The sequence below is a fragment of the Muscardinus avellanarius genome (genome assembly GCF_963383645.1).
Source record: "Muscardinus avellanarius genome assembly, chromosome: 5".
Taxonomy (NCBI): domain Eukaryota; kingdom Metazoa; phylum Chordata; class Mammalia; order Rodentia; family Gliridae; genus Muscardinus; species Muscardinus avellanarius.
The window spans coordinates 130,179,502-130,202,233 of NC_137790.1; the positions used below are offsets into that span (position 1 = coordinate 130,179,502).

The window sequence follows — 22,732 nt, forward strand, 5'->3', positions numbered from 1 at the left end:
TTGTAATCCCAATTTCTCCAATGAATAAATTTGAGAGGCTGAGACAGGAGGATCACAGGTTCAGGGGCAGCCTCAGCTACTTAGTGAGGAGTCCCTCTAAATTTAATAAGACCCTGTTTCAATATAAAGAATAGAAAATAAGGCAGGGGTGTAGCTCTGAGGTAGAATGCTCCAGGGTTCAATCCTCAGTATTACAAATTACAAAGAAGAAGAAGGAGGAGGAGGAGGAGGAGGAGGAGGAGGAGGAGGAGGAGGAGGAGGAGGAGGGGGAGATTCACAATGTAAAAAGAAAGTTTCAAATACAAATATAAATGTTTCAAGTAAAAGTCTTCTTGATGATCACAATCTGGAAAATGCAGAAAACTGATGCATCACGGCATGTATCTTACAAATGAAAATTTTCAGGTTTTTTTTACCAACCTTAAAGATTTTTCAACAACTTGGGTACGGTAAACTTCTTCCTGGTCCAAATTTATGGTACAGAAACAATCTCTCATTTTATTGGGCCCAAGATATGGCAATAAATTTTTTGCTTCACCTGTTGGCAAAAAAATTAAAATTCGTGTTAAACATTGCCAGCTGCTTCATGCTAAGCTTGTATACAATGAATTCAATCTGATGGAACATATTTATGTATAACATATTATTAAAAAAAAACAGCGATTATTGAAAGATCAATTGGTGTAAAGGAGACTGGTCGGAGTGAAGGGAGAGGCGGTGGGTAGAGGGGCCCGTGGGTCATCTACATCACTGCATCCCCGGCCCGTGCAAAGTGGCGTCCCCGCGTGTGCTCGCCAGCCTGTCCCAGCAGCACTACCACAGGGACTTGACTCCCCGGTTAATCACTCTTCCCAGAATCAGTATTAATTTCTTCTTTGACCAGATTGCTTCCATCAGCAGATGAACAAGTATGGAAGCTTCTCAATTTAAAAAAAGCAAACGAAGAAGAAAAAGTCTCCCTTGACTCTCCCTTGACTCTCCCCGTCCACATCACTCCACTTCTAGACTCCCTTTGCACAACTTCTCCAAAGCGTCCTTCCTAGTCAGCACCTCCACTCTCACTTCCCACTCATTCTGTGGATCCCATAATGACACTGGGATTCCTTCAGCAAAACCACCGATGCCTTCCGATGGCCAGATCCTATGGCTTGGCTCTGTTCGTCACACTGGCCGGCAGCACACCCGACACAGTGAGCCCTGGATCCGCTGTAGGACGCTGCCTTCCCTTGGCTCTCGCCACAGGACGCCTGGCTCTCCTCCTACGTCACCTTCTCACCTCTCCAGCGGCCTGTGCCTCAGCTCGGCTCTGGGCCACCTCCTCTTCTTCCTCTAAGCAAGCAGTGTATGCCGCAGCATGTGGGGTTAGTGCCTGAGCGCTCCCTCTTCAACCATGCATGTGAATATTCAGCTGTCCCTGGATATTCAGTAGGCATCTCAAATTTAACGAGTTCTAGACAAACCTTCTGATTTCCTCCCCCCAACAATGTTCGTCTCCCAATCTGCCACCATCCTTTCCTCCTCCTCACCACCTCCCACCACCTCCCTACCTCCATGCCCATCAGACCTCTGGAGCCGCCACCATCTCCCACACAGCACAGTGACAATTCCTGACTGGTGTCCTGCTTCCATGCTGCCCCGCCTACAGTTCACGCTCATCAGGAGCATGTCTTTCAAACACAGCATTCAAGTCAGTCACTCACTCGTTCTAAAACCACACATTTCACCCAGAATAAAACTCTTTCACACCACAGTCTTCATGGCCCCACTAAACTGTCCTTCTGCCCTCTTCCTCCCACTCCGCGGCGCCCACTCTTGGCCACTCACCAGCCCTGCCAGGCTCGCTCAGCTCAGAGCTCTGCCGGTGTCTACTCCCGCTCTCACGTGGCTACTGCCCTTACCACCACCAAGTTTCAGCTCAAATGTCGCTTCCTCAGAAAAGCCCTCCCTGACTAGTCTACCCAAAGCAGATAATCCTGCTACCATATTCTATTTCACTGTTCTGCCTCCTTGGTAACATTCATAACTATCTAAATTTCTGTTCAATTTTTACTTATCATCGTTTATACTTTAATAAAAATTATTATAGTTTTCTGGTTCTGATTCTTGAGGCCTGAGAACTTGCTGACCGCCAAGATCTAAAATAGTGCCTGGCATATAGCAAACACTTGAGAAATAGTCATTGAAGAAATGACCAGTAGCTGGGTGTGGTGGTGCACGCTTGTATTCCCAACATTTGGGAGGCTGAGACCAGAGGATTGCAGTTTGCAGACAGCCTCAGCTACTTAGTGAGGCCCTCTGCAACTTAGTGAGACCCTGTTTCAAAAATAAAGAATTAAAAAAAAAAAATAGGGCAGGATGTGTAGCTTGGAGGCCGAATACCCCTTGGTTCCACAAAAGAAAGAAAGAAGAAAGAAAGAAAGAAAGAAAGAAAGAAAGAAAGAAAGAAAGAAAGAAAGAAAGAAAGAAAGAAAGGAACATTAAAGAATATAATAGGTAGCTAAGCATGGTGGCCCACGCTTGTAACCCCAGTACCTGGGAGGCTGAGATAGAGGGATCTCAGGTTCTCAGCCAGCCTCCAGCTACTTAGTGAGGCCCTCCACAACTTAGTGAGGCTCTGTTTCAAAAAAAAATAGGGCTGGGAGTGTAGCTTAGAGGTAGAATGACCCAGGATTCCATTCCCAGTACCACAGAACACACACACACACACACACACACACACACACACACACACACACACACGGTCTAGTTTTGAAGTTCTTATATTCATGGACCAAGAGGAGGAACAAAAACATAAGAGCTGAAATTTAAGAAAGCAAGGTAGTTTGCCTAAGCAAAGAGTATTATTACCCTAAGAATCATGAAACCAAGCCACTGAAGCAGGATGAAGGCTGCGACTAGATAAACTTGACTCTTTTTGCTTATCAACTTTAAAACTAAAGGTTATTAAAAACAAATTTTTCATATGGTACTGGGGGTAGAACTCAGGGCTTTTCTACCTCCGGGGTACACTCCCAGACCTATTTTATACTTTATTTGGAAACAGGGTCTCACTAAGTTGCTGAGAGCCTCACTCAGCAGCTTCAAACCTCTGTGATCCTCCTGTCTCAGCCTCCCAAGCGCTGGGATTACAAGTGTGCACCACCACGCCTGGCTCAATTTTTAAAATTTTAAAGTCTATCAGAAACTTAAATGCATCTATATTAAAAAAAATAAACATTTTAAGCCGGGTGTGGTTGCACATGTGTAATTCCAGTACCTGAAAGGCTAAGACAGGAGGATCAGGGTTCGCTGCCAGCCTCAGCTACTTAGTGAGGCCTTTTGCAACTTAGTGAGACCCTGTTTCAAAATCAAGAATAAAAATATAGAGCTGGGGGTGTAGCTCAGAGGTTAAATGCCCCTGAGTTCAATCTCCAGTACCGAAAAAAAAAAAAAAAAAGTTTAATGATCCAGGGTTTTAAGTTATAATATTTATTTATTTATTTATTTATTTATTTATTTATTTATTTATTTATTTATTTATTTATTGTGGTACTGGGAATGGAACTCAGGGGCATCCTACTTCCAAGCTACACCCACAGCCCTATTTTTATTCTTTATTTTGAAACAGGGTCTGAGTTGCAAAGGGCCTCACTAAGTGGTACCTGAGGCTGTCCTTGAACTGTGATCCTCCTGTCTCAGCCTCCCAAATGCTGGGATTACAAGTGTGCGCCACCACGCCTGGCTTTAAGTTGCAATTTTTAAAAATGGGAAGGTAATAGTAAGATACTCACTGTTATTAAATTTGTCACCGAGAGATTAGAAAAATTAAGTGATCACTTAACCAAAATAGAAAACTCATGTACAGATCTGCATCTGGGAATTTAACCTGGAAATGACCTTGAACTTGCCTAAAATGAGTCAGTCCTTATAAACGATCCAATTCCCTACCAGGAAAAGCTATATACATCCAACTCCGTGCCCTCACCTGCCTCTTCCTTGAGGCTTGCCATCCCCCTCCTCTTCCTCTGCGCTGGCCCTTCGCCCCAGCAATCTGCTTCCATTGTTTTCAGTCTTCTCCTTTAGACTCTATTATTTAACATTATCTTCTCTGCATAATCTAGTGGTTTATTGTTTTATTTTTAAACCAAAAAATCCATCTAGGTCACTATAAAGGAGCTGTAATATAAAAGAATTTAGAATTGAATCATGATAAATATATCACCCAAATGTCTGTCTTTCTTTCTCTCTCTTTCTTTCTTTCTTTCTTTCTTTCTTGTGGCACTGGGGATGGAACCCAGGGGCATTCTACCTCTGAGCTACACACCCCAGCCCTATTTTTTATTTCTTTATTTTGAAACAGGGCCTCACTGAGTCGCAAAGGGCCTCACTAAGTGGTAACTGAGGCTGTCCGTGAACCACCATCCTCTTGTCTCAGCCTCCTGAATGCTGAGATTACAAGCATGCATCACCATGCCCAGCTCAAGTGAGTCATTTTTGAACACTAAATCTCTGCCCCGAACATGTCTTCTTTACCTAAGCCCATTTTGAAAAAATACTGACTTAGGCATGATGGCACACACCTGTAATCCCAGTACTTGGGAGCTGAGACAGGAGGATCACAGGTTCAAAGACAGCCTCAGCAATGTAGCAAGACTCTCAACAATGTAGTGAGACCCTTGTCTCAAAACAAAACATGGAAAGGGCTGGGGGTGTCGCTTGAAGGTAGAATGCTCCTGAGTGCAATCCCCAAGACCACACAAACACAAAAAAGAAATAATAATAATTAATAATAATAATAATAACAAAAAATATAAATGTGCATATAATCTACTGCCTTCTCCAGTAGAGAACAAACAATGGTTTTGTATACAAAATCCAATGATTTTGATATTATCAGATATTTACTTAGGATAAAAATGTATGTTTTATATAATATACAAATGTAATCAACATCACTTTCTGTCAAAGGAGTTCTTGTGGTCTGCACTTTTTAAATACCTACAACTGACTGAAATTCAAAATAATTGTGTTGAAAGTTAATTCATCGAATCAATGCCCAGCTCACCAATCATACAAATATGTTAAATAAGCTGTCAGAACTTTAAAGTGTAACCTCAAATACCGTAGCTATTAATTGGCATCTCATAAACATAATCCAAAGTGAAGTAACTAACAGAAGCATAATAAAAGTAATGTTGTAGCTATTATATCTCTAAGCAGTAGTGTCTTAAGAGCACACACCACTTCAGGTTACTCAAAAAGACAAAAAAAGGAGAACTTCTAAAGACTGTACTTGTTCACATGTGTAGGGCTTCACTAGCTCACTGGGCCAAAAAAAAAAAAGATTGTCCCTTGAAAACTTATTGACTGTTTCCAATCTCTCCCTTCCACTCACAGTCCACACATTCAATTTAGCTTCTGATCCTACTTGTTGTAGAGAACCTCCAAAAATACTAATTAATAAGACTGTTATCAAATTAAATGATTGTTTTTCTGTCCACTTTATCTGGCCACTCTTCAATATTTGACAACACTGACCTTCCCCTCAGTTTAGGTAAAGCATTCTTATTTTACTCCCTCTTTCAGGCTTTTTAGCTACTAAGCATATCTTAAATATGAGGACACTTTTGACAAAGACCACTTAATAAATCATAAGGGGGTGGGCTAATTTTAGGTATTTAAAAAAAAAAAAAAAGAGCCGGGCGTGGTGGCGCACGCTTGTAATCCCCGCGCTTGGAAAGCTGAGACAGGAGGATCGCACAGGTTCGAAGCCAGCCTCAGCTACTTAGTGAGGCTCTCAGCAACTTAGTGAGACCCTGTTTCCAAATAAAATATAAAATAGGTCTGAGAGTATAGCCCAGAGGTAGAAAACCTCTGGGTTCCACCCCCAGTACAACCACCAAAAAAAAAAAAAAAAAAAAAGAATCACAGCCGGGTGTGGTGGTGCACACTCCTAATCTCAGCATTTGGGAGGCTGAGACAGGAGGATCACAGTTCGAGGACAGCCTTAGCTACTACTTAATGAGGCTTTTTACAACTCAGTGAGACTCTGTTTCAAAGAATAAAGAATAAAAAATAGGGCTGGGGGTGTCTTGGAGGTAGAATGCCCCTGGGTTCTATCCCCAGTAGTATAAATAAATAAATAAATAAATAAATAAATAAATAAATAAAATGAATCATTATGAAAAACAAAAAAAAGTTTCTCAACACCATTTGATGGTGGTATTTCTCTCAACTTACCTATATCCCATTTAATAATGATCAACCTAAGGAGAATTAGATTCACTGGATCAGTGTTAAATCCATTCATTTTAACTTCCTTCAGTGTTTGCCTTCCTGTATTGCAGGGAATCAAAAGCTAAGCGCTACATTTCCCCGCCTCTCTTGCAGAGAGATTATAGTTTCAGTTCCACCAACCAGGTTCACTGACTAGGAAAAACTGGAGGACAGAAGAGAAGGGGGAGAGCTTCAGCTGCTTCTACCAGAAGCACTGTCATGGAGATGTCTAAACCCCACAGTAGCAGTTGCAGAAGTCCTGGGATTCAGTCACAGGCCTCGTGTGTACAGAGGAGGGCACATTTATTCCGCTGTACAGGTTGTCACAGGTAGAGGCAGCAGTGATGACAACTTAGTGATGAAGGTGTTTGCCTGCTCACAGCTGTCTCCTCATACTAGAACATTCCTAACCATAGCAGAGATGGCAAGGTTCTAAGATAAATGCAGCTACGAGTTTCAGCTTCCCAATTGTGCAGGAGCTTTCCTGATCTTAAAAGAAGTAGTAGCGTTTGGGGGGCTGAGACAGGAGGATCCCGGTTCACAGACAGCCTCAACTACTTAGTAATGCTCTTTGCAACTCAGTAAGACCTGTTTCAAAATAAAAAATAAAAAATGGGGCTGGGGCTGTAGCTCAGAGGTAGAATACCTTGGATTCCATCTCCATTACTGCGCGCGTACACACACACACACACACACACGCACGCAAAAAAAAAAAAACAAAGTTTACTTTAATGTCCCTCAGAGTTTAGCAAATCCATACATTAGATGTGGCTATTTGAATCAAACATGAACTCAGAAGTTACAAAGCCACTTCCAAAGGTGACTATTTCCATTTTTTCTATCAGATAGCGAGCTGAGCAGCCTAGCACAGGCAAAAGGTGAATGCTTCAATATGGGATGTGAAGACAAATGGATTTTCATTCTTTCTATGGTTGGTATGCCTTTGGAAAATATTTTGTCATTATCTGCTGCCCCATTTGGTTGAGAAAAAAAAAATACTGCTCAATAACATAGTATTATGTTTCCCTGAATTTGGAGTGCCAAGTTCAAAACATTCAAACCATGTGCAAATCCAAACTACCTCCATCTCACCCTTAAATTTACAAATCGTATATTGACCTAAAGTACTAAAATTAAAATATTCAAGATACGGTTGGAATATGATACTTGAGCAAGCCAGTTGAACAAGGAAAATCATTTTTATTTGCATTTGAATGAAAGGAAAAAATGTGTTTATAGCCCACCCTTCACTTTAGAAATTGCACATGTTAGGGAACTGTCATATGCAAAGGCAGATACTCTGACCTTACTGCAAAATGTGCACACTGATTTCATTCAGATCACTGACAAGCAGCTGCTAATCACTGAGGAAGGAAGCCAGACTGGACCAGAACTTCTTCCACTCTGTGTCACCTTTCCTTGTTGAATTCCTAACAGATACTCCTTAGACATGCATCTAGTTCACACTATGACTTTAACTGCTGAGCAGGGCGCAGTGGCAAACGTTTGTAATTCCAGTACTTGGGAGGCTGAGACAGGAGGATCACAGGTTCCTGGCCAGCCTCAGCCACTTGGTAAGGCCCTCGGCAACTTCGTGAGACCCTGTTTTAAAATAAAAAATAAAATGGGGCTGAAATGTGGTGAAGATGTAGAAGGCCTTTGGGTTCAATCCCCCGTGCCACAATCAAAAACAACCCCACATAACTGTTAACTAAAATTAAGTCTTCTTTCCTAAAGCATGGCTTTTCAAAGATGAGCAGAATAATCCTCCATTTTTTCTTTCACAAATATAGTGCAAGTGTGCCAAGAATATCATCACACTAAACATCAACAATTTGTTCCAATCATAAAATAAAATATCCTCTTGCCCACACACCATGGTAACTGCTTTGCTCAAGATGCGTATCATATCCTACAGTAGCCTGTGTACCTTACGCCAGTGTCTGTGTTTAGCTTTCTCCTCATCCTCCACACTGTGCTGCCAGTTACTTTTCTAAAAGGTAAATACTCCCCACTGGTAGGGGTGTGTGTGTGTGTGTGTGTGTGTGCGCGCGCACGTGCGCATGCACATATCATCCCTTGCTCAAATCACTACCTGCCATTCCCCACTTTGCAGGATAAAATCTAAGATTCTATAGTGTGACATGAAGACCCACCCGCTGCCTGTTTCGGTCTCACGTGCTTAATCCTCACCCCGTCACTCTGCTCGGGCAAGGCTGGACTTTGACTGTCCCAACGCACGTTCTCCGTGCTCTGCGGTCTGCAGCGCTACTTCCTCTGAATGGCAGGACCTCGTCTATTTGTTGTTGCTTTGTTTTACTGAGATGACTGGACCTGAGAGGAGATGAAATGTTGCCCAGGCTGGCCTCGAACCCGGGACACAGGTACTTCTGCCTCTGCCTCCCAGGTGCATGCAGCTGCACCTGGCTTCCCTCCGGTTTGTTTCCTCCAAACAGTTCTGTGCTTAAGGCATCTTTGCTTATCAAGTCTTCCCTCAGTGCTTAACAGTCTTGTAACTCTCTGATGTTCCTACTCTACCTTATGTGTGCTTCTACAATACTGGTCACATTATATCGTTCTTGTCGCACTTCATTCAAATATTTCTTTTAGTACAGGAGATTAGACCCAGGGCATTCTACCTCTCAGCCACATCCCATCCCTTTTATTCTGAAACAGGGTCTCGCTACGTTGCTGAGGGTCGCGCTACGTTGCTGAGGCTAGCCTCAAACCTGCGCTCCTCCTGTCTCAGCCTCCAAGTACTGGGATTACAGATATGTACCCCAAAATTGGCTCCAACAAATATTTACTAAGTGTCTGTAAATGGCAGGCACTGTTCTAAATGTTGGACATATGACAGTGAATAAAAATAGGTCTCTGCCCACATGGAACTGCTGTACAGTCTAGTAGGGAAACGGACATATTTATTACAATGGAAGAAATGAATACTTATTACATAGAAGAAAACAAAGCACAGTTTGAGAGTTAAGAAGTAGCAAGCATAGGAAATAAAGGAATGGCTGGGTGTGGTGGCGCACTCTTGTAATTCCAGCATTTGGGAGGCTCAGACAAGAGGATCCGGGTTCGAGGACAGCCTCAGCTACTTGGTGAGTCCCTTTGCAACTCAGTGAGACCCTGTTTCAAAATAGAGAATAAAATGTAGGGCTGGGGGTGTCGCTCAGAGGTAGAATGCCCCTGGGTTCCATCCCCATTTAAAAAAAAAGAAAGAAAATTATATAGGAAATCAGGAAGGCATTTCTATTAAGATATTTAAGGGTATATGCTATGAAGGTATCTGGGGAGAGATGGGCAGGCAGAGAGAATGAAAGACCTACGACAGGAGGGTCTGGCACACTGAAGGATGATCAAGGAGGCGGGTATGGCTGTAAAGCAATAAACAAAGTAGGGAGGAAGGAAATGATACAAGATGGGGTGGGGTGGGGTGGGGAGAGGAAGCGAATTAAATAGTTAGGCCACTGGAAAATATTAGGCTTTTGAGTGTAAGATGAGAAGTTGCAGGATGGAACGATTCTGAGCCTCAGAATGGCATTACCAACCTTTAACAAGAAGGCTCACTGCAGAAAGCACAGATTGGATGCAGCAGAGTGGACAAGAGGCCACTGTACTGTTCCGTACTAGATGGGGGAGCAGTCTTGGCTCAGAGAGGTTGACTGGGCATATATTTTGAAGATGGAGCCAACAGGGTTGCTATTTTGCGTGTAGGTATAGGAGACAGAGGGAACAAGAAACGATCCTAAGAAGTTTGGCCTGAGCAGCTGGATGAACGGAGGTGACATTTCCAGCGGTAGGAGCTCCTGTTGGGGAAGAAATTCAAGAACTGAGTCCGCAATGCCTGTGAGACGTCCAAGAACAGACGCCAGGAGGCCGAAGAGTCTCTGCGGGAAATAAAACTTGTGATTAATCAGCAAGTACCTAACACCGACAAAACCATGAGACGATAAGATCACAAGGGGAGTAAGTAAGGCGGAGAAGAAATCTGAACACTGAGCCTCAGGGCTAAAACTCTGAGGTGGATGAGAAGGAACCAAAAAGGAGGGTTGAGTGTGTCTTCTCTGAGCTCTGAACTTCGAGGGACAGCACCCATCCGTACACAGGCTTAGCTCATAACGCCTCATCAAGTATCTACTGAGAAAGTAAGAACGTGTTTATATAACTTTGGGACGAGCCAAAAGAGGCTCTAGTACCACATAGAAAACTAATACATCGCATGTCAGCTCCTCGTACAATGTGAAAGCTGATCTATGTCAACCCGCTCCAAACGTCAGAAGCACTCAAGTCTCCTTTTAGTGTCACTACACAGATAACCTGAAAATAAGATAATGCTGAAATTCACACATGCGAATATTTACTGAGAGCCTACTAAAACGTAGGGCGACAACCGTGAGCAAAATAGTCAAAACTTATGTCCTTGTTAGGCTAACACAGACGAAGAGACTGACAAAAAATACGATACTTCAGTAAGAATACATTTATGACATTTTTATTGCACTAGTAGTAAACATGAAGCAGGAACGGGCAGCACATGAGGAGCGGGGAGGGGGCAAGGGAGGCTTCCCTGAGAACCTCAAGTCTTGCATTAATACCTGAAGGAAGAAGGGGGACACAGAGCCATTTCTAAAGAACAGTAGATTTTCAACAGCTGTCAAAAAGTAAACAGTTAAAAGCAGGAAGATAAACAACACTGGAAATCAAAACTGGTAAGATAAATTAGCACAAATAGAACGGTGGCCAAAACTCTGTGCACAAGGTCAATGACTGTCAGCAAACTCATCAGATGGTAAATCCAAATCCTATCACATGAATTGTATCTAGCACGAGAATCCTAAATAGCAGGCTACTAAGAAGAGACGTTGGTGTATCTGGTTCTGTAGATGTACGTACGGATGCACCTATGTGCTTACGTGGAGGTCTGGGTATGAGTACATTCGTGTCCGCAGGCTTCTCTGTTTGGCTTTTATTTTGCTTTGTTTTGTGGTACGGGGGACTGAACAGGGGCATTCTATCCCTGAGCTACACCCTCCTCCAGCCCTATTGTTTTTCATTCTGAAACAGGGTCTCACTAAGTTGCTGAGGGCCTAAGCTGCTGAGGCTGGCAGTGAACCTGCGATCCTCTGGTCTTGGCCTCCTAAATGCTGGGATTATAAGCATGCACCACCATGCCTGGCTTACCTAGAGGGTTTTAATGTGTGTTTCTGTACGTCCTAGGTGAGAACGTTACCAGGATATGAAATGAAGATATTTATTAAGTAGCTGGATGCTCCAACACTGTAAATACGCTCTCATTTGATGTACACAACAACTCTATAAGGCTCTAAGAACAAGCACTACCGATCCTGTTTACACATTAAAGCAAAGTCACTTACACAGCTGGTGAGGTGGTTTTCGTTTTTTGCGGGTCTGGGGATGGAACGCAGCGGCATTCGACCTCCAAGCTACACCCTCTGCCCTATTTTTTATTCTTTCTTTTTTTGAAACAGGGTCTCACTGAGTTGCAAAGGGCCTCAGTCCCAAGAGGCTGAGGCTGTCCAGGAACCTCAATGCTCCTGTCTCGGTCTCCTGAATGCTGAGCTTACAAGCGTGCGCCTCCACGCCCAGCTTAAGGTGGTTTTGCATAAGTCCAACTCTCCAGCCTGGACTTTCCATCCCTTCTGAAGCTCTCTCTGAAGAGCAGTGTGAAGAGCCTACTCCTGTCTTAGGGGATCTTTAATACAGGGTAAGGGCCAACACACATCACAAAAAGGGAGACTGCGAAGGGCCACGATCCTGGGCAGGATGATCCTAAGATAAAAGCTATTTGGAGTAAGGAAAAAAGCCAAACCGTAGTAACAGCTACCTTTTATGAATAAATTATACATGTCTTACACATAGCATTCACTTAATCTTCATAATAACTCTTCAAGTGGTATATATTTTCAAAATATCGATCTGAGGAGTAGAAGGACAGCCCATCCTCCTCCATCCAGGAGGAGACACGATGTGAACAAGTTCTGGAGGTGGAACAGCGGGCACAGGAGGCAGAGAGCAGTACACAGGAAGAAAGCGACTGGAGGGAAGACGTCAGAGGGGAAGGCTGAGGTGAGGGGCAGCCTGCCAGGCTCAGGAGCTGAGGTGAGGGGGGCCTGCCAAGCTCGGGAGCTGAGGTGAGGGGGGCCTGCCAGGCTCGGGAGCTGCACGCCACTCTCTATAAGCTTTTGTGTGCTCAGAACTATGCTCAGGAAAATCACTCTGCTGCAAAGGCCCACCTAGGCAAAAGGAGGAGAGGAGAAACGGAAAAGAAGCTACAGAGAGAAACCACACAATCTGGCATCAACTGGCTTCAGTACTCAGGATACGATGTCCATTACAAAAATATCACCCGAAATAAAATATGAAAACTTCAGGTGTAGCCGGGCGTGGTGGCGCACACTTGTAATCCCCGCGCTTGGGAGGCAGAGACAGGAGGATCGCACAGGTTCGAAGCCAGCCACGCACGCTGGCTTAGGAGACCCTGTTTCCAAAAAAAAAGTAAAAATAGGTCTGGGAGTGTAGCCCGGAGGTAAAAGGGCTTCCAGGAACCCCAGTACCACCCCCAAAAAAAAAAATTTAAGGTGTGAAAGAAATGAAAATATGTAAACTTTATCATACATTTCCAACAACAAAAACAAAAATATAAAACAGAGAAAAATGGATCAAGCCAGGCATGATGATGCATGCTTGCAATCCCAGCATTTGGGAGGCTAAGACAAGAGGATCGCGGTTCTCAGACAGCCTCAGCTACTTAGTAAGGCCCTTTGCAACTCAGTGAGACCCCATTTCAAAATAAAGAATAAAAAATAAAAAGCCAGGCATGGTGGCGCACACTTGTAATCCCTGCACTTGGGAGGCTGAGACAGGAGGATCACACAGGTTCGAAGCCAGCCTCAGCTACTTAGTGAGGCTTTCAGCAACTTAGTGAAACTCTGTTTCCAAATAAAAATATAAAATAGGTCTGGGAGTATAGCCCGTAGGTAGAAAGCCTCTGAGTTCTACCCCCAGTACCACAATAAATAAATAAATAAATAAATAAATAAATAAATAAGTAAATAAAAGCTGGGCGTGGTGGCGCACGCTTGTAATCCTAGCATTCAGGACGCTGAGACAGGAGGATCACAGTTCAAGGACAGCCTCAGCTATTTAGTGAGGCCCTCTGCAACTCAGTGAGACCCAGTTTCAAAATGTAGAATAAAAAATAGGACTGGGGGTGGACCGCAGAGGTAGAATGCCCCTGGGTTCCATCCCTAGTACCACAAAAAAAAAAAAAAAGCATTATGTGCAGCCTGGCACTGTAGCACACGCCTGTAATCCCAGTACTTGGGAAGCTGAGATAGGAGGCGAGTCTCAGCAATTGTTGAGATCCTGTTTTAAAGGGGAGGAGGGAGGCTGGGGTAGAATGCCCCTGGGATCAATACCCAGCACCAAAAAATAAAGATAAAAAATTTAAACCCTGAACTATGTATCATTCTTGACACAGCATAAAGTCAAAATTACAGCACAAATTCAATTGCAACTCTTCAAAAATATCCCATTAGGTAAGCAGCAATTCCTCAGCAAGAAGGTCTACAGAACATGATTAGGGACCAGTTGCTGTGTACAAGTCATATACATAATAACCATCACACATTGTCTATATTACTATCATACTAATCACCCCTGAGTGAAGCTTAGTCTACAACAAGAAGTTAAGACACTTCTGTACATAAAAAGGCAAGTTTCACCAGGTACTGCCAGGAAGTGTCCATGGCTAATGGACCACCACGTGCAGGCAGGATCTCCTATTGGGCCCACTTCTGGTATCGGTTTTCATGTGTGCTGGTTGCTGGGGTCCCTACAGGCCCCTTCTCTAGGTTGCAAGCCAAATCCTAAAGCAATGATGGTGGGAATCTCTTCTAGACTGGACCAGTGGTCCCTGAAGCCACGCGAAGCTGAGCAAGGCTCCTAAGGAGCCGAGAGAGCCTGGGGTGGCAAGCAGAAGGCCTGGAGCCAGGCCCGGAGCTGGAGGCCCATGGACAAGCTGTATATGGGTCAGGAAGCCAAAATGGAACTTATTCTGATATAGTGTCTAAAGTGGGGGGCACCCAGACATAAAAAAGGTGTGTGTGTGTGTGTGTGTGTGTGTGTGTGTGTATGTGCACACACTTAAGCTATTCATTAGCACAAAGAATCCCACATGAACAATCAGGAAAACAAAAGAATATTGTGTGTGTGTGTGTTTGTGTGTGTGTGTGTGTGACTAAGGGTGAAACCCAGGGGCTTTTCTACCTCTGGACTATCCTCCCAGACCTACTTTTACACTTGTTTGGAAACAGGGTGTCACTAAGTTGCTGAGAGCCTCACTCAGTCAGTAGCTGAGGCTGGCTTTGAGCCTGTGTGATCCTCCTGTCTCAGCCTCCCAAGCACGGGAATTAACAAACATGTGTCACCACGCCCGGCTTCAAACGAATATTTTTATAAACCCCCAAACAGTAACTTTTATTGTATCCACACATTCTAACTTTATTACCTACCAATCAAATTAGACTTTAGTCTGTTATCAACGTCTTGACGACAGAAATGTACACATCAACCCCTTCCTATAGACTATCAGACAGGCAATGCGGCAGAAAAGGGACAAGGGCTTTGGTAACAGAGACTTCCTGAGCACCTGAGCACCTGGTCTTGCACCTTGACACTTACTCCTAGGAAATAACCCCCTGCTTTTCTTTCTTCCTTCCTTCCTTCCTTTCTTTCTTTCTTCTTTCGTTTTTTTTTTTTTTTTTTTTTTTTTTTTTGGTGGTACTGGGGGTGGAACCCAGAGGCATTCTACCTTCTAGCCACACTCCCAGTTCTTTATTTTATACATTATTTTCTTTATTTTGAAACATGGTCTCACTGAGTTGCAAAGGGCCTCACTAAGTAGCTGAGGCTATCCACAAACCATGATCCTCCTGTCTTAGCCTCCCAAGTGCTGGAATTACAAGCATGTGCCACCACGCCCGGCCTATTTTATATTTTCTTTGGAAATAGGGTCTCACTAAGTTGCTGAGAGCCTAAGTAGCTGAGGCTGGCTTTGAACGTCCCATCTCAGCCTCCCAAATACTCGGGTCTCAGCCTCCTAAATACTTGGATTACAAGCATGCACCATCATGCCCAGCTCTTTTAAGTTTTAAATAATAAAAAATATCAAAATAAAAAGTTACCAAAAGCCGGGCATGGTGGCTCACGCTTGTAAACCCCGCGCTTGGGAGGCAGAGACAGGAGGATTGTGCAGGTTCAAAGCCAGTGGCACTGGCTTAAGAGACCATGTTTCCTTTTTTTTTTTTTTTTTTTTTTTTTGTGGTGCTGGGGGATGGAACCCAGAGGCTTCTACCTCCGGGCTATACTCCCAGACCTATTTTATATTTTATTTAGAAACAGGGTCTCACTAAGCTACTGAGAGCCTAAGTAGCTGAGGCTGGCTTCGAACCCGTGCAATCCACCTGTCTGAGCCTCCCAAGTGCTGGGATTACAAGCGTGCGCCACCACTCCCGGTTCATGTTTCCAAATTTAAAAAATATATAAAATAGGTCTGGGAGTGTAGCCCGGAGGTAGAAGGGCTTCCAGGAACCCCAGTACCACAAAAAAAAAAAAAAAGTTACCAAAAAGCTGCACAGAAAGTTGACTTATTTATACATGCACTCAAAATGTCACCTAAACCTAATGTTGGTTATCTTTAGGACAGTCTTCAAAAGTAAAGCAAGAAGAAGCCGGGTGTGTTGATGCACACTTGTAATCCCAGCATTCAAGAGGCTAAGACTGGAGGATCACGGTTCGCGGACAGCCTCAGCTACTTAGTGAGGCCCTCCGCAACTTAGTGAGACCCTGTTTCAACAATAAATAAAAAATAGGGCAGGGGGTCTAGCTCGGAGGTCAAGTGCCCCTGGGTTCCATCCCCAGACCCACCAAAAAAAAAAAAGTAAAGCAAGAAGGACACACAGCTTAGGACTAATATCGTATTAAATTCATTTATGCAAATAGTCATTTTTGGTAACATAACCAATACACAAATATACTCTCTGGAGAAATTTAAACCCTTACAGGTAAGGCTAATTTCCTTTGTCTACTATTGAGGGAAAAAATGTTTGTATAACCAATTTTTAAATTTTTCATTATTTTCCTAATTAATTTTTGTTCAACACTTTAACACATAGGCACAGGTAAAAATTTTCTCAACAAGACCCCAAAGGCACAAGAAATGAAAAGGCAGATCAATACCTGGGATTGCATTAAACTGAAGAGCTTCTGTACAGCAAAGGAAACCATCAAGAACCTTAACAAAGAGCCAACAGAATGGGAGAAAATTTTTGCCAACAACTCCTCTGATAAGAGGACTAATACCTAGAATGTACAGAGAACTCAAGAAAACAGTATTTTGATATATTTATTGGACATCTGTACCTTCTTTCCTGTGAAATTCTTTTCTTTTTCCAATGGCCTTGTTCATTTTAAAATGTATATGAGCCGGGCATGGCGGCATACACTTGTAGGCCGGTACTCAGAGGCTGAGACAGGAGGATCGCAAGTTCGTGGCCAGTCTCAGCTACTTAGTGAGGCCTTCTGCAACTTAGTGAGACTGTTTCAAAATAAGGAATAAAAAATAGGGCTGGGGGTATAACTCAGAAGCAGAATGCCCCTGGGTTCTATCCCCAGTACCACACACACACAAAAAGTATATGAATGATTGACATATTCCGGGCAATAATAAATACAGTGACAGTTTTAAGAGTAATAGGATAGAATGGAGCCAGTCTGCCTAATTTAATGGCAGCAGGTCCACCACTCACTCACCCTCTGATCTTGGTCAGTTTACTTAAGCTTAGCTATTGTTTCTTCATCATCTACAAAAATGGGGATAGTAATGGTAGCTTAATATGCATAAAGTGTAGTACTGTGATGCCTCGCACAAAATAAATGTTATGTTGTAAATATTTCCTCCCAGTCTGTTGCTTTTTAATCCTTGTTTTTAAGTCAGCACTTAACTTTCCTCAAACAGTTCTTTTTCTGTCTCTATTCAAAATTAACACCAACGCTGGGCATGGTGGCGCCTACCTGTAATTCTAGTACTTCGGAGGCCGAGACAGAAGGATCACAGGTTCATGGCCAGCCTCGGCAATTCAGTAATTCCCTCAGCAACCTAGCCAAGACCCTATTTTTCAGAAACACAAATTTTTTAAAAAAGGGCTAGAGCTGGAGCTCAAAATTATATACGTTCAATCCCCAGGACCAAAATACAACAATAAAAAACCCAAAACTAACACTAGACATTATACAAGTTACTGGATCGCATAATAAATTTCTCAAGAATAAACCCAGGCATCAGCCAAAACATGTATTTGTGTGTGTGGCCTTGGGAATTGAACCCAGAGGCATCCTACCTCTAAGCTAAACCTTCAGCCCAATTTTATTTCTTATTTGGAAACAGGGTCGCACTAAGTTGCAGAGGGCCTCGCTAAGTTGTCAAGGCTGTCTTCAGACCTGCGATCCTCCTGTCTCAGCCTCCCAAGTACTGGGATTACAAGTGTGCGCCACCACACCCAGCAAAACATATAATATTTAAATATATTTCCACTAAAGAAAAAAAAAGCCAACTTCCTTATGGCATAAGGCATTCTTGCAAATCAACAAGACTAATTACCTGTGAGAAAAGGACAAAAGAATAAACAGAAAGGTACAAATGGCTCTTAAAAATATGAAGACTTCATCTTCTATTAAAAATGCCCATTAAAAGCTGGGCGTGGTGGCGCACGCTTGTAATCCCAGCATTCGGGAGGCTGAGACCTGGAGGATCACGGTTCCCGGACAGCCTCAGCTACTTAGTGAGGCCCTCTGCAACTCAGTGAGACTCGGTTTCAAATTAAAGAATAAAAAGTAGGGCAGGGGGTGTAGCTCGGAGGTCGAATGCCCTTGGGTTCCATCCCCAAACCCGCAAAAAAAAAGAAAATGCCCGTTAAAACTACAAATGAAAGGTTCGTTTTCATCTTAGAGACCAAGAAATATCAGGAACTTTTATAATACACACTACATAAGTGTAAAGAAATAGGCATTCAGTACAACTCAGTGGCAGAGTGCTTGCCGCACACGCAAGAGGTTCTGGGTTCAATCCCCAGAACTGCAAAGAAGGGAAAAAGCATGCCCTTAGCATTATACACTGCGGATGGGACAATTTGGCACTGTCTTTCCAAAATAAAAATGTATGTGTCCTTTTATTCACCAACATCTAATAACATCCTACAGAAAGACTCATGTACTTATATTAAAATGACACACATATCAAATTGTAATAATGTAGTTACCATAGTTGCAGTAAGGTATGTAACACCAAAGACTAGAAACAACCTAAATGTCAGTAAACAGGAGACTGGTTAAATAAACTGCAACATATCCAGACAGTGAAATGAATTCATTGTCTAGATATATAGATATTAAAAAATTGTCAAGCCATACTTAGTGTAAAAAAGGAAGATGCAAAACAACGTATATATTTTGCTATGATTCTTGTGTTGTTGGAAAATATATATTAATACACATACACTTATGTTTATGGATGCTTAAATAATCTTGGGAAGGATAAAAAACAAACTGGTGATGCTTGCTTCTGGGGAGGTACAGCCAGTGTATAATGGAAGGAAGGATACTTTTCAATGTATACCCTTTCATATAGTTTAAATTTTAAGCCAAGTATTTGTATAATCTAATCAATTGAATACATCTATTTAAGATGTATAAAACATCCTCGTGACACACCAACTTTGTGTTACTACCCCTCAGTGGTCACAAGTAGCAGTCGGGCAGAGTTTGTGGCTGGGCTGTTCAACTGGCAACAGCAGAGGTTAACCATCCGAGCTTCACAAATTGCACACTGAAAATGTTTAAACTTTCATATGCTCAGGCCGACTCCAGAAATTCTGATTTGGTAAGTAAGAGATAAAGCCTGGACCTCAGCATTTTTTAAGTTCACAGGTGATGATGATCGGCAGTCAAGACTGGAAAGGGCTGAGGTAGAGTATGACATAAATAAGTAAACATCCGGGTTTAATCTCCACCTAGGCTACAGCCATACTTTTATCATTCGTCCTAACCACTTACAAATTTCTTAAGAAATGATGAAAAGTGTATAGAAAGCTCAGTGGCAATCTAAGGCCACTTTGTGGGAACCACTAGGGAGGTAGGGCATCTTCAAACATTATATGCAGTACATGTGCAACACTCGAAGTAACACATTAACAGCGTGTGGCATTCTGGAAAGAATTTCCATAGTAGTGAACTAGTGCCCAACCGGCCCTAACTGTGTGACACCTGGATCTCTGGCTATCAGTCTTCATGTGTAAAATGAACTTTGCATGTAAAAGGAACACAGTTCTCCACCTTCCAGCTCTCCATTTTTATAATTCTCTGTAAATATAGAGAATAAAAACAATGATTGCTTAAGAGTGACTTTAGAATAAGAGAGTAAGGACCTTTTCATCTCTTGTATAGCGTAGACCTGTTTTACAGTCCAAAGGGCTCGTGGGCCCTAACATACTAAGATATGTATTAGGAACTGCTGAATTCTTTAATGATCATAATAAAAGTCAGGATTCAAACAATCCTACCTAATAAATCTTTAATATTTTAAAATAGTGAATCTTACATAACACAAGTATGCTATGCACATTTAAGCACTAAAATAAAAACATCCAATGCACTGTCTCAAAGCAAATGGTTCCTGTTCAAAGCAATAATCAAAGTGACAGAAGGGATGTTAAAAACCACAGCAGGGGCTGGGCACGCCAGATGGGGCCCGGGTCGCGGGACTCTGGGCCCCTGCCGAACTGCGCGTAGCACGCCAGACCCCTGGAGAAACCAGACCCAGTAAGACGCTGGGTTCTGGGCGGGGGTCGCAGGCTGGGCACGCCAGATGGGGCCCGGGTCGCGGGACTCTGGGCCCCAGACCGAACTGCGCATAGCACGCCAGACCCCTGGAGAAACCAGGCCAAGTAAGACGCTGGGTTCTGGGCAGGGGTCGCGGGCTGGGCACGCCAGATGGGGCCCGGGTCGCGGGACTCTGGGCCCCAGGCCGAACTGCAAGTAGCACGCCAGACCCCTGGAGAAACAAGGCCCAGTAAGACGCTGGGTTCTGGGCGGGGGTCGAGTACAGGGCACGCCAGCCGGGGCCTGGATCGCGGGACTCTGGGTCCCGGCCGAACTGCGAGTAGCACGCCAGACCCCTGGAGAAACCGGGCCCAGAACAGAAAAAGATAAAGAAAAATATCGGAGAGGTGGTAAGAAAGCCGTTATGGATGCCAGGACACTGGAGATGCAGACAAAACTTATCTAAATGCACTGGAACTTATGGAAAAATTCGCCGTGAAAGAGGACTGCTATTTCTCTATATTGTTAAGAATCTCAGACATCACATATAAGGAGAGAGTTTAGCGCAGACCAAGGAGAAATGCGGTGTTGAAAGAGTTCTTCGCGATGGTGGTAGAGACTTGTATTCAGGAGAAGCAGAAACCGGATCTTACCAACTTTATTTTTTTGGAGAAATTACACCAAATGTCGAATGCTACCATCACGCATGCTTAGGAACACTGGACAACATTCAGAGTGGAAAAAGAGCCTGGGAAGGATTTGAAACGGTGGAGGCAGTGGCAATGCCAGTGGCCAATATTCGGGGGAGGCAGAGATCTGATACATTACAACTGGAACCTTTGAAATACTAACCACAGAGACAGTGATCGGAACCTGCTGAGGGGTTAGGCGGGCGCCGGGGCCAGTGGCCGACATCGGAGCTTGCTGTGAGGCAGGGCCACTACTGAGGCCTCCGTGGCCGGGATTGGAACCTGCAGAGGGGTTAGACCGATGCTGGGGCCAGCGAGGCCGGCATTGGAGCCTGCCATGATGCAAGGCTTGTGCTAGGGCCTCCGAGGTCGGGTCCGGAACTCGCTGAGGGGTTAGGCCGGTGCTGGGGTCAGCGAGGCCGGCATCGGAGCCTGCCGTGAGGCAAGGCCAGTGTTGGGGCCCCCGAGGATGGGACCGGAGCCTGCTGAGGGGTTAGGCCGGTGCTGGGGCCAGTGAGGCTGGCATCAGAGCCTGCCATGAGGCAAGGCCGGTACTTGGGCCTCCGAGGCCAGGATAAGAGCCTGCCGAGGGGTTAGGCCGGTGCTGGGGCCTCCGAGGCCAGGATAAGAGCCTGCTGAGGGGTTAGGCCGGTGCTGGGGCCAGCGAGGCCGGCATCGGAGCCTGCCTTGAGGCAAGGCCGGTACTGGGGCCTCCGAGGCCAGGACAAGAGCCTGCCGAGGGGCTAGGCCGGTGCTGGGGCCAGCGAGGCCGGCATCGGAGCCTGCCTTGAGGCATGACCAGTGCTGGGGCCTCCGAGGCCGGGATCGGAGCCTGCCGAGGGGTTAGGCCGCTGCTGGGGCCAGCGAGGCCGGCATCGGAGCCTGCCTTGAGGCAAGGCCGGTACTGGGGCCTCTGAGGCCGGGATCGGAGCCTGCCGAGGGGTTAGGCCGCTGCTGGGGCCAGTGAGGCCGGCATCGGAGCCTGCCGTGAGGCAAGGCCGGTACTGGTGCCTCCGAGGCCAGGATAAGAGCCTGCTGAGGGGTTAGGCCGGTGCTGGGGCCAGCGAGGCCGGCATCGGAGCCTGCCTTGAGGCAAGGCCGGTACTGGGGCCTCGAGGCCAGGATGAGAGCCTGCCGAGGGGTTAGGCCAGTGCTGGGGCCAGCGAGGCCGGCATCGGAGCCTGCCGTGAGGCAAGGCCGGTACTGGGGCCTCTGAGGCCAGGATAAGAGCTTGCCGAGGGGTTAGGCCGGTGCTGGGGCCAGCGAGGCCGGCATTGGAGCCTGCCTTGAGGCATGACCAGTGCTGGGGCCTCCGAGGTCGGGATCGGAGCCTGCTGAGGGGTTAGGCCGGTGCTGGGGCCAGCGAGGCCGGCATCGGAGCCTGCCGTGAGGCAAGGCCGGTACTGGGGCCTCCGAGGCCAGGATAAGAGCCTGCCAAGGGGCTAGGCCGGTGCTGGGGCCAGCGAGGCCGGCATCGGAGCCTGCCTTGAGGCCTGACCAGTGCTGGGGCCTCCGAGGCCGGGATCGGAGCCTGCCGAGGGGTTAGGCCGCTGCTGGGGCCAGCGAGGCCGGCATCGGAGCCTGCCGTGAGGCAAGGCCAGTACTGGGGCCTCCGAGGCCAGGACAAGAGCCTGCCGAGGGGTTAGGCCGGTGCTGGGGCCAGCGAGGCCGGCATCGGAGCCTGCCTCGAGGCATGACCAGTGCTGGGGCCTCCGAGGCTGGGATCGGAGCCTGCCGAGGGTTTAGGCCGCTGCTGGGGCCAGCGAGGCCGGCATCGGAGCCTGCCGTGAGGCAAGGCTGGTACTGGGGCCTCCGAGGCCAGGATAAGAGCCTGCCGAGGGGTTAGGCCAGTGCTGGGGCCAGTGAGGCCGGCATCGGAGCCTGCC

The 22,732-nt window shown here is 45.4% G+C and overlaps 1 protein-coding gene across 1 annotated transcript in view; it reads right to left on the reverse strand.

Moving 5' to 3' along the window:
• The window catches only part of RASA2 (RAS p21 protein activator 2), a gene marked incomplete at its 3' end in the record, with an annotated part of 118,414 nt that overhangs the window by 84,438 nt on the left and 11,244 nt on the right, over positions 1-22,732 (reverse strand). The window contains exon 2 of the mRNA XM_080696407.1: positions 421-538. Within this exon, the coding sequence (XP_080552533.1) occupies positions 421-497 (77 nt within the window). The 5' untranslated portion in view covers positions 498-538. The remainder of the gene's footprint in view (positions 1-420; positions 539-22,732) is intronic.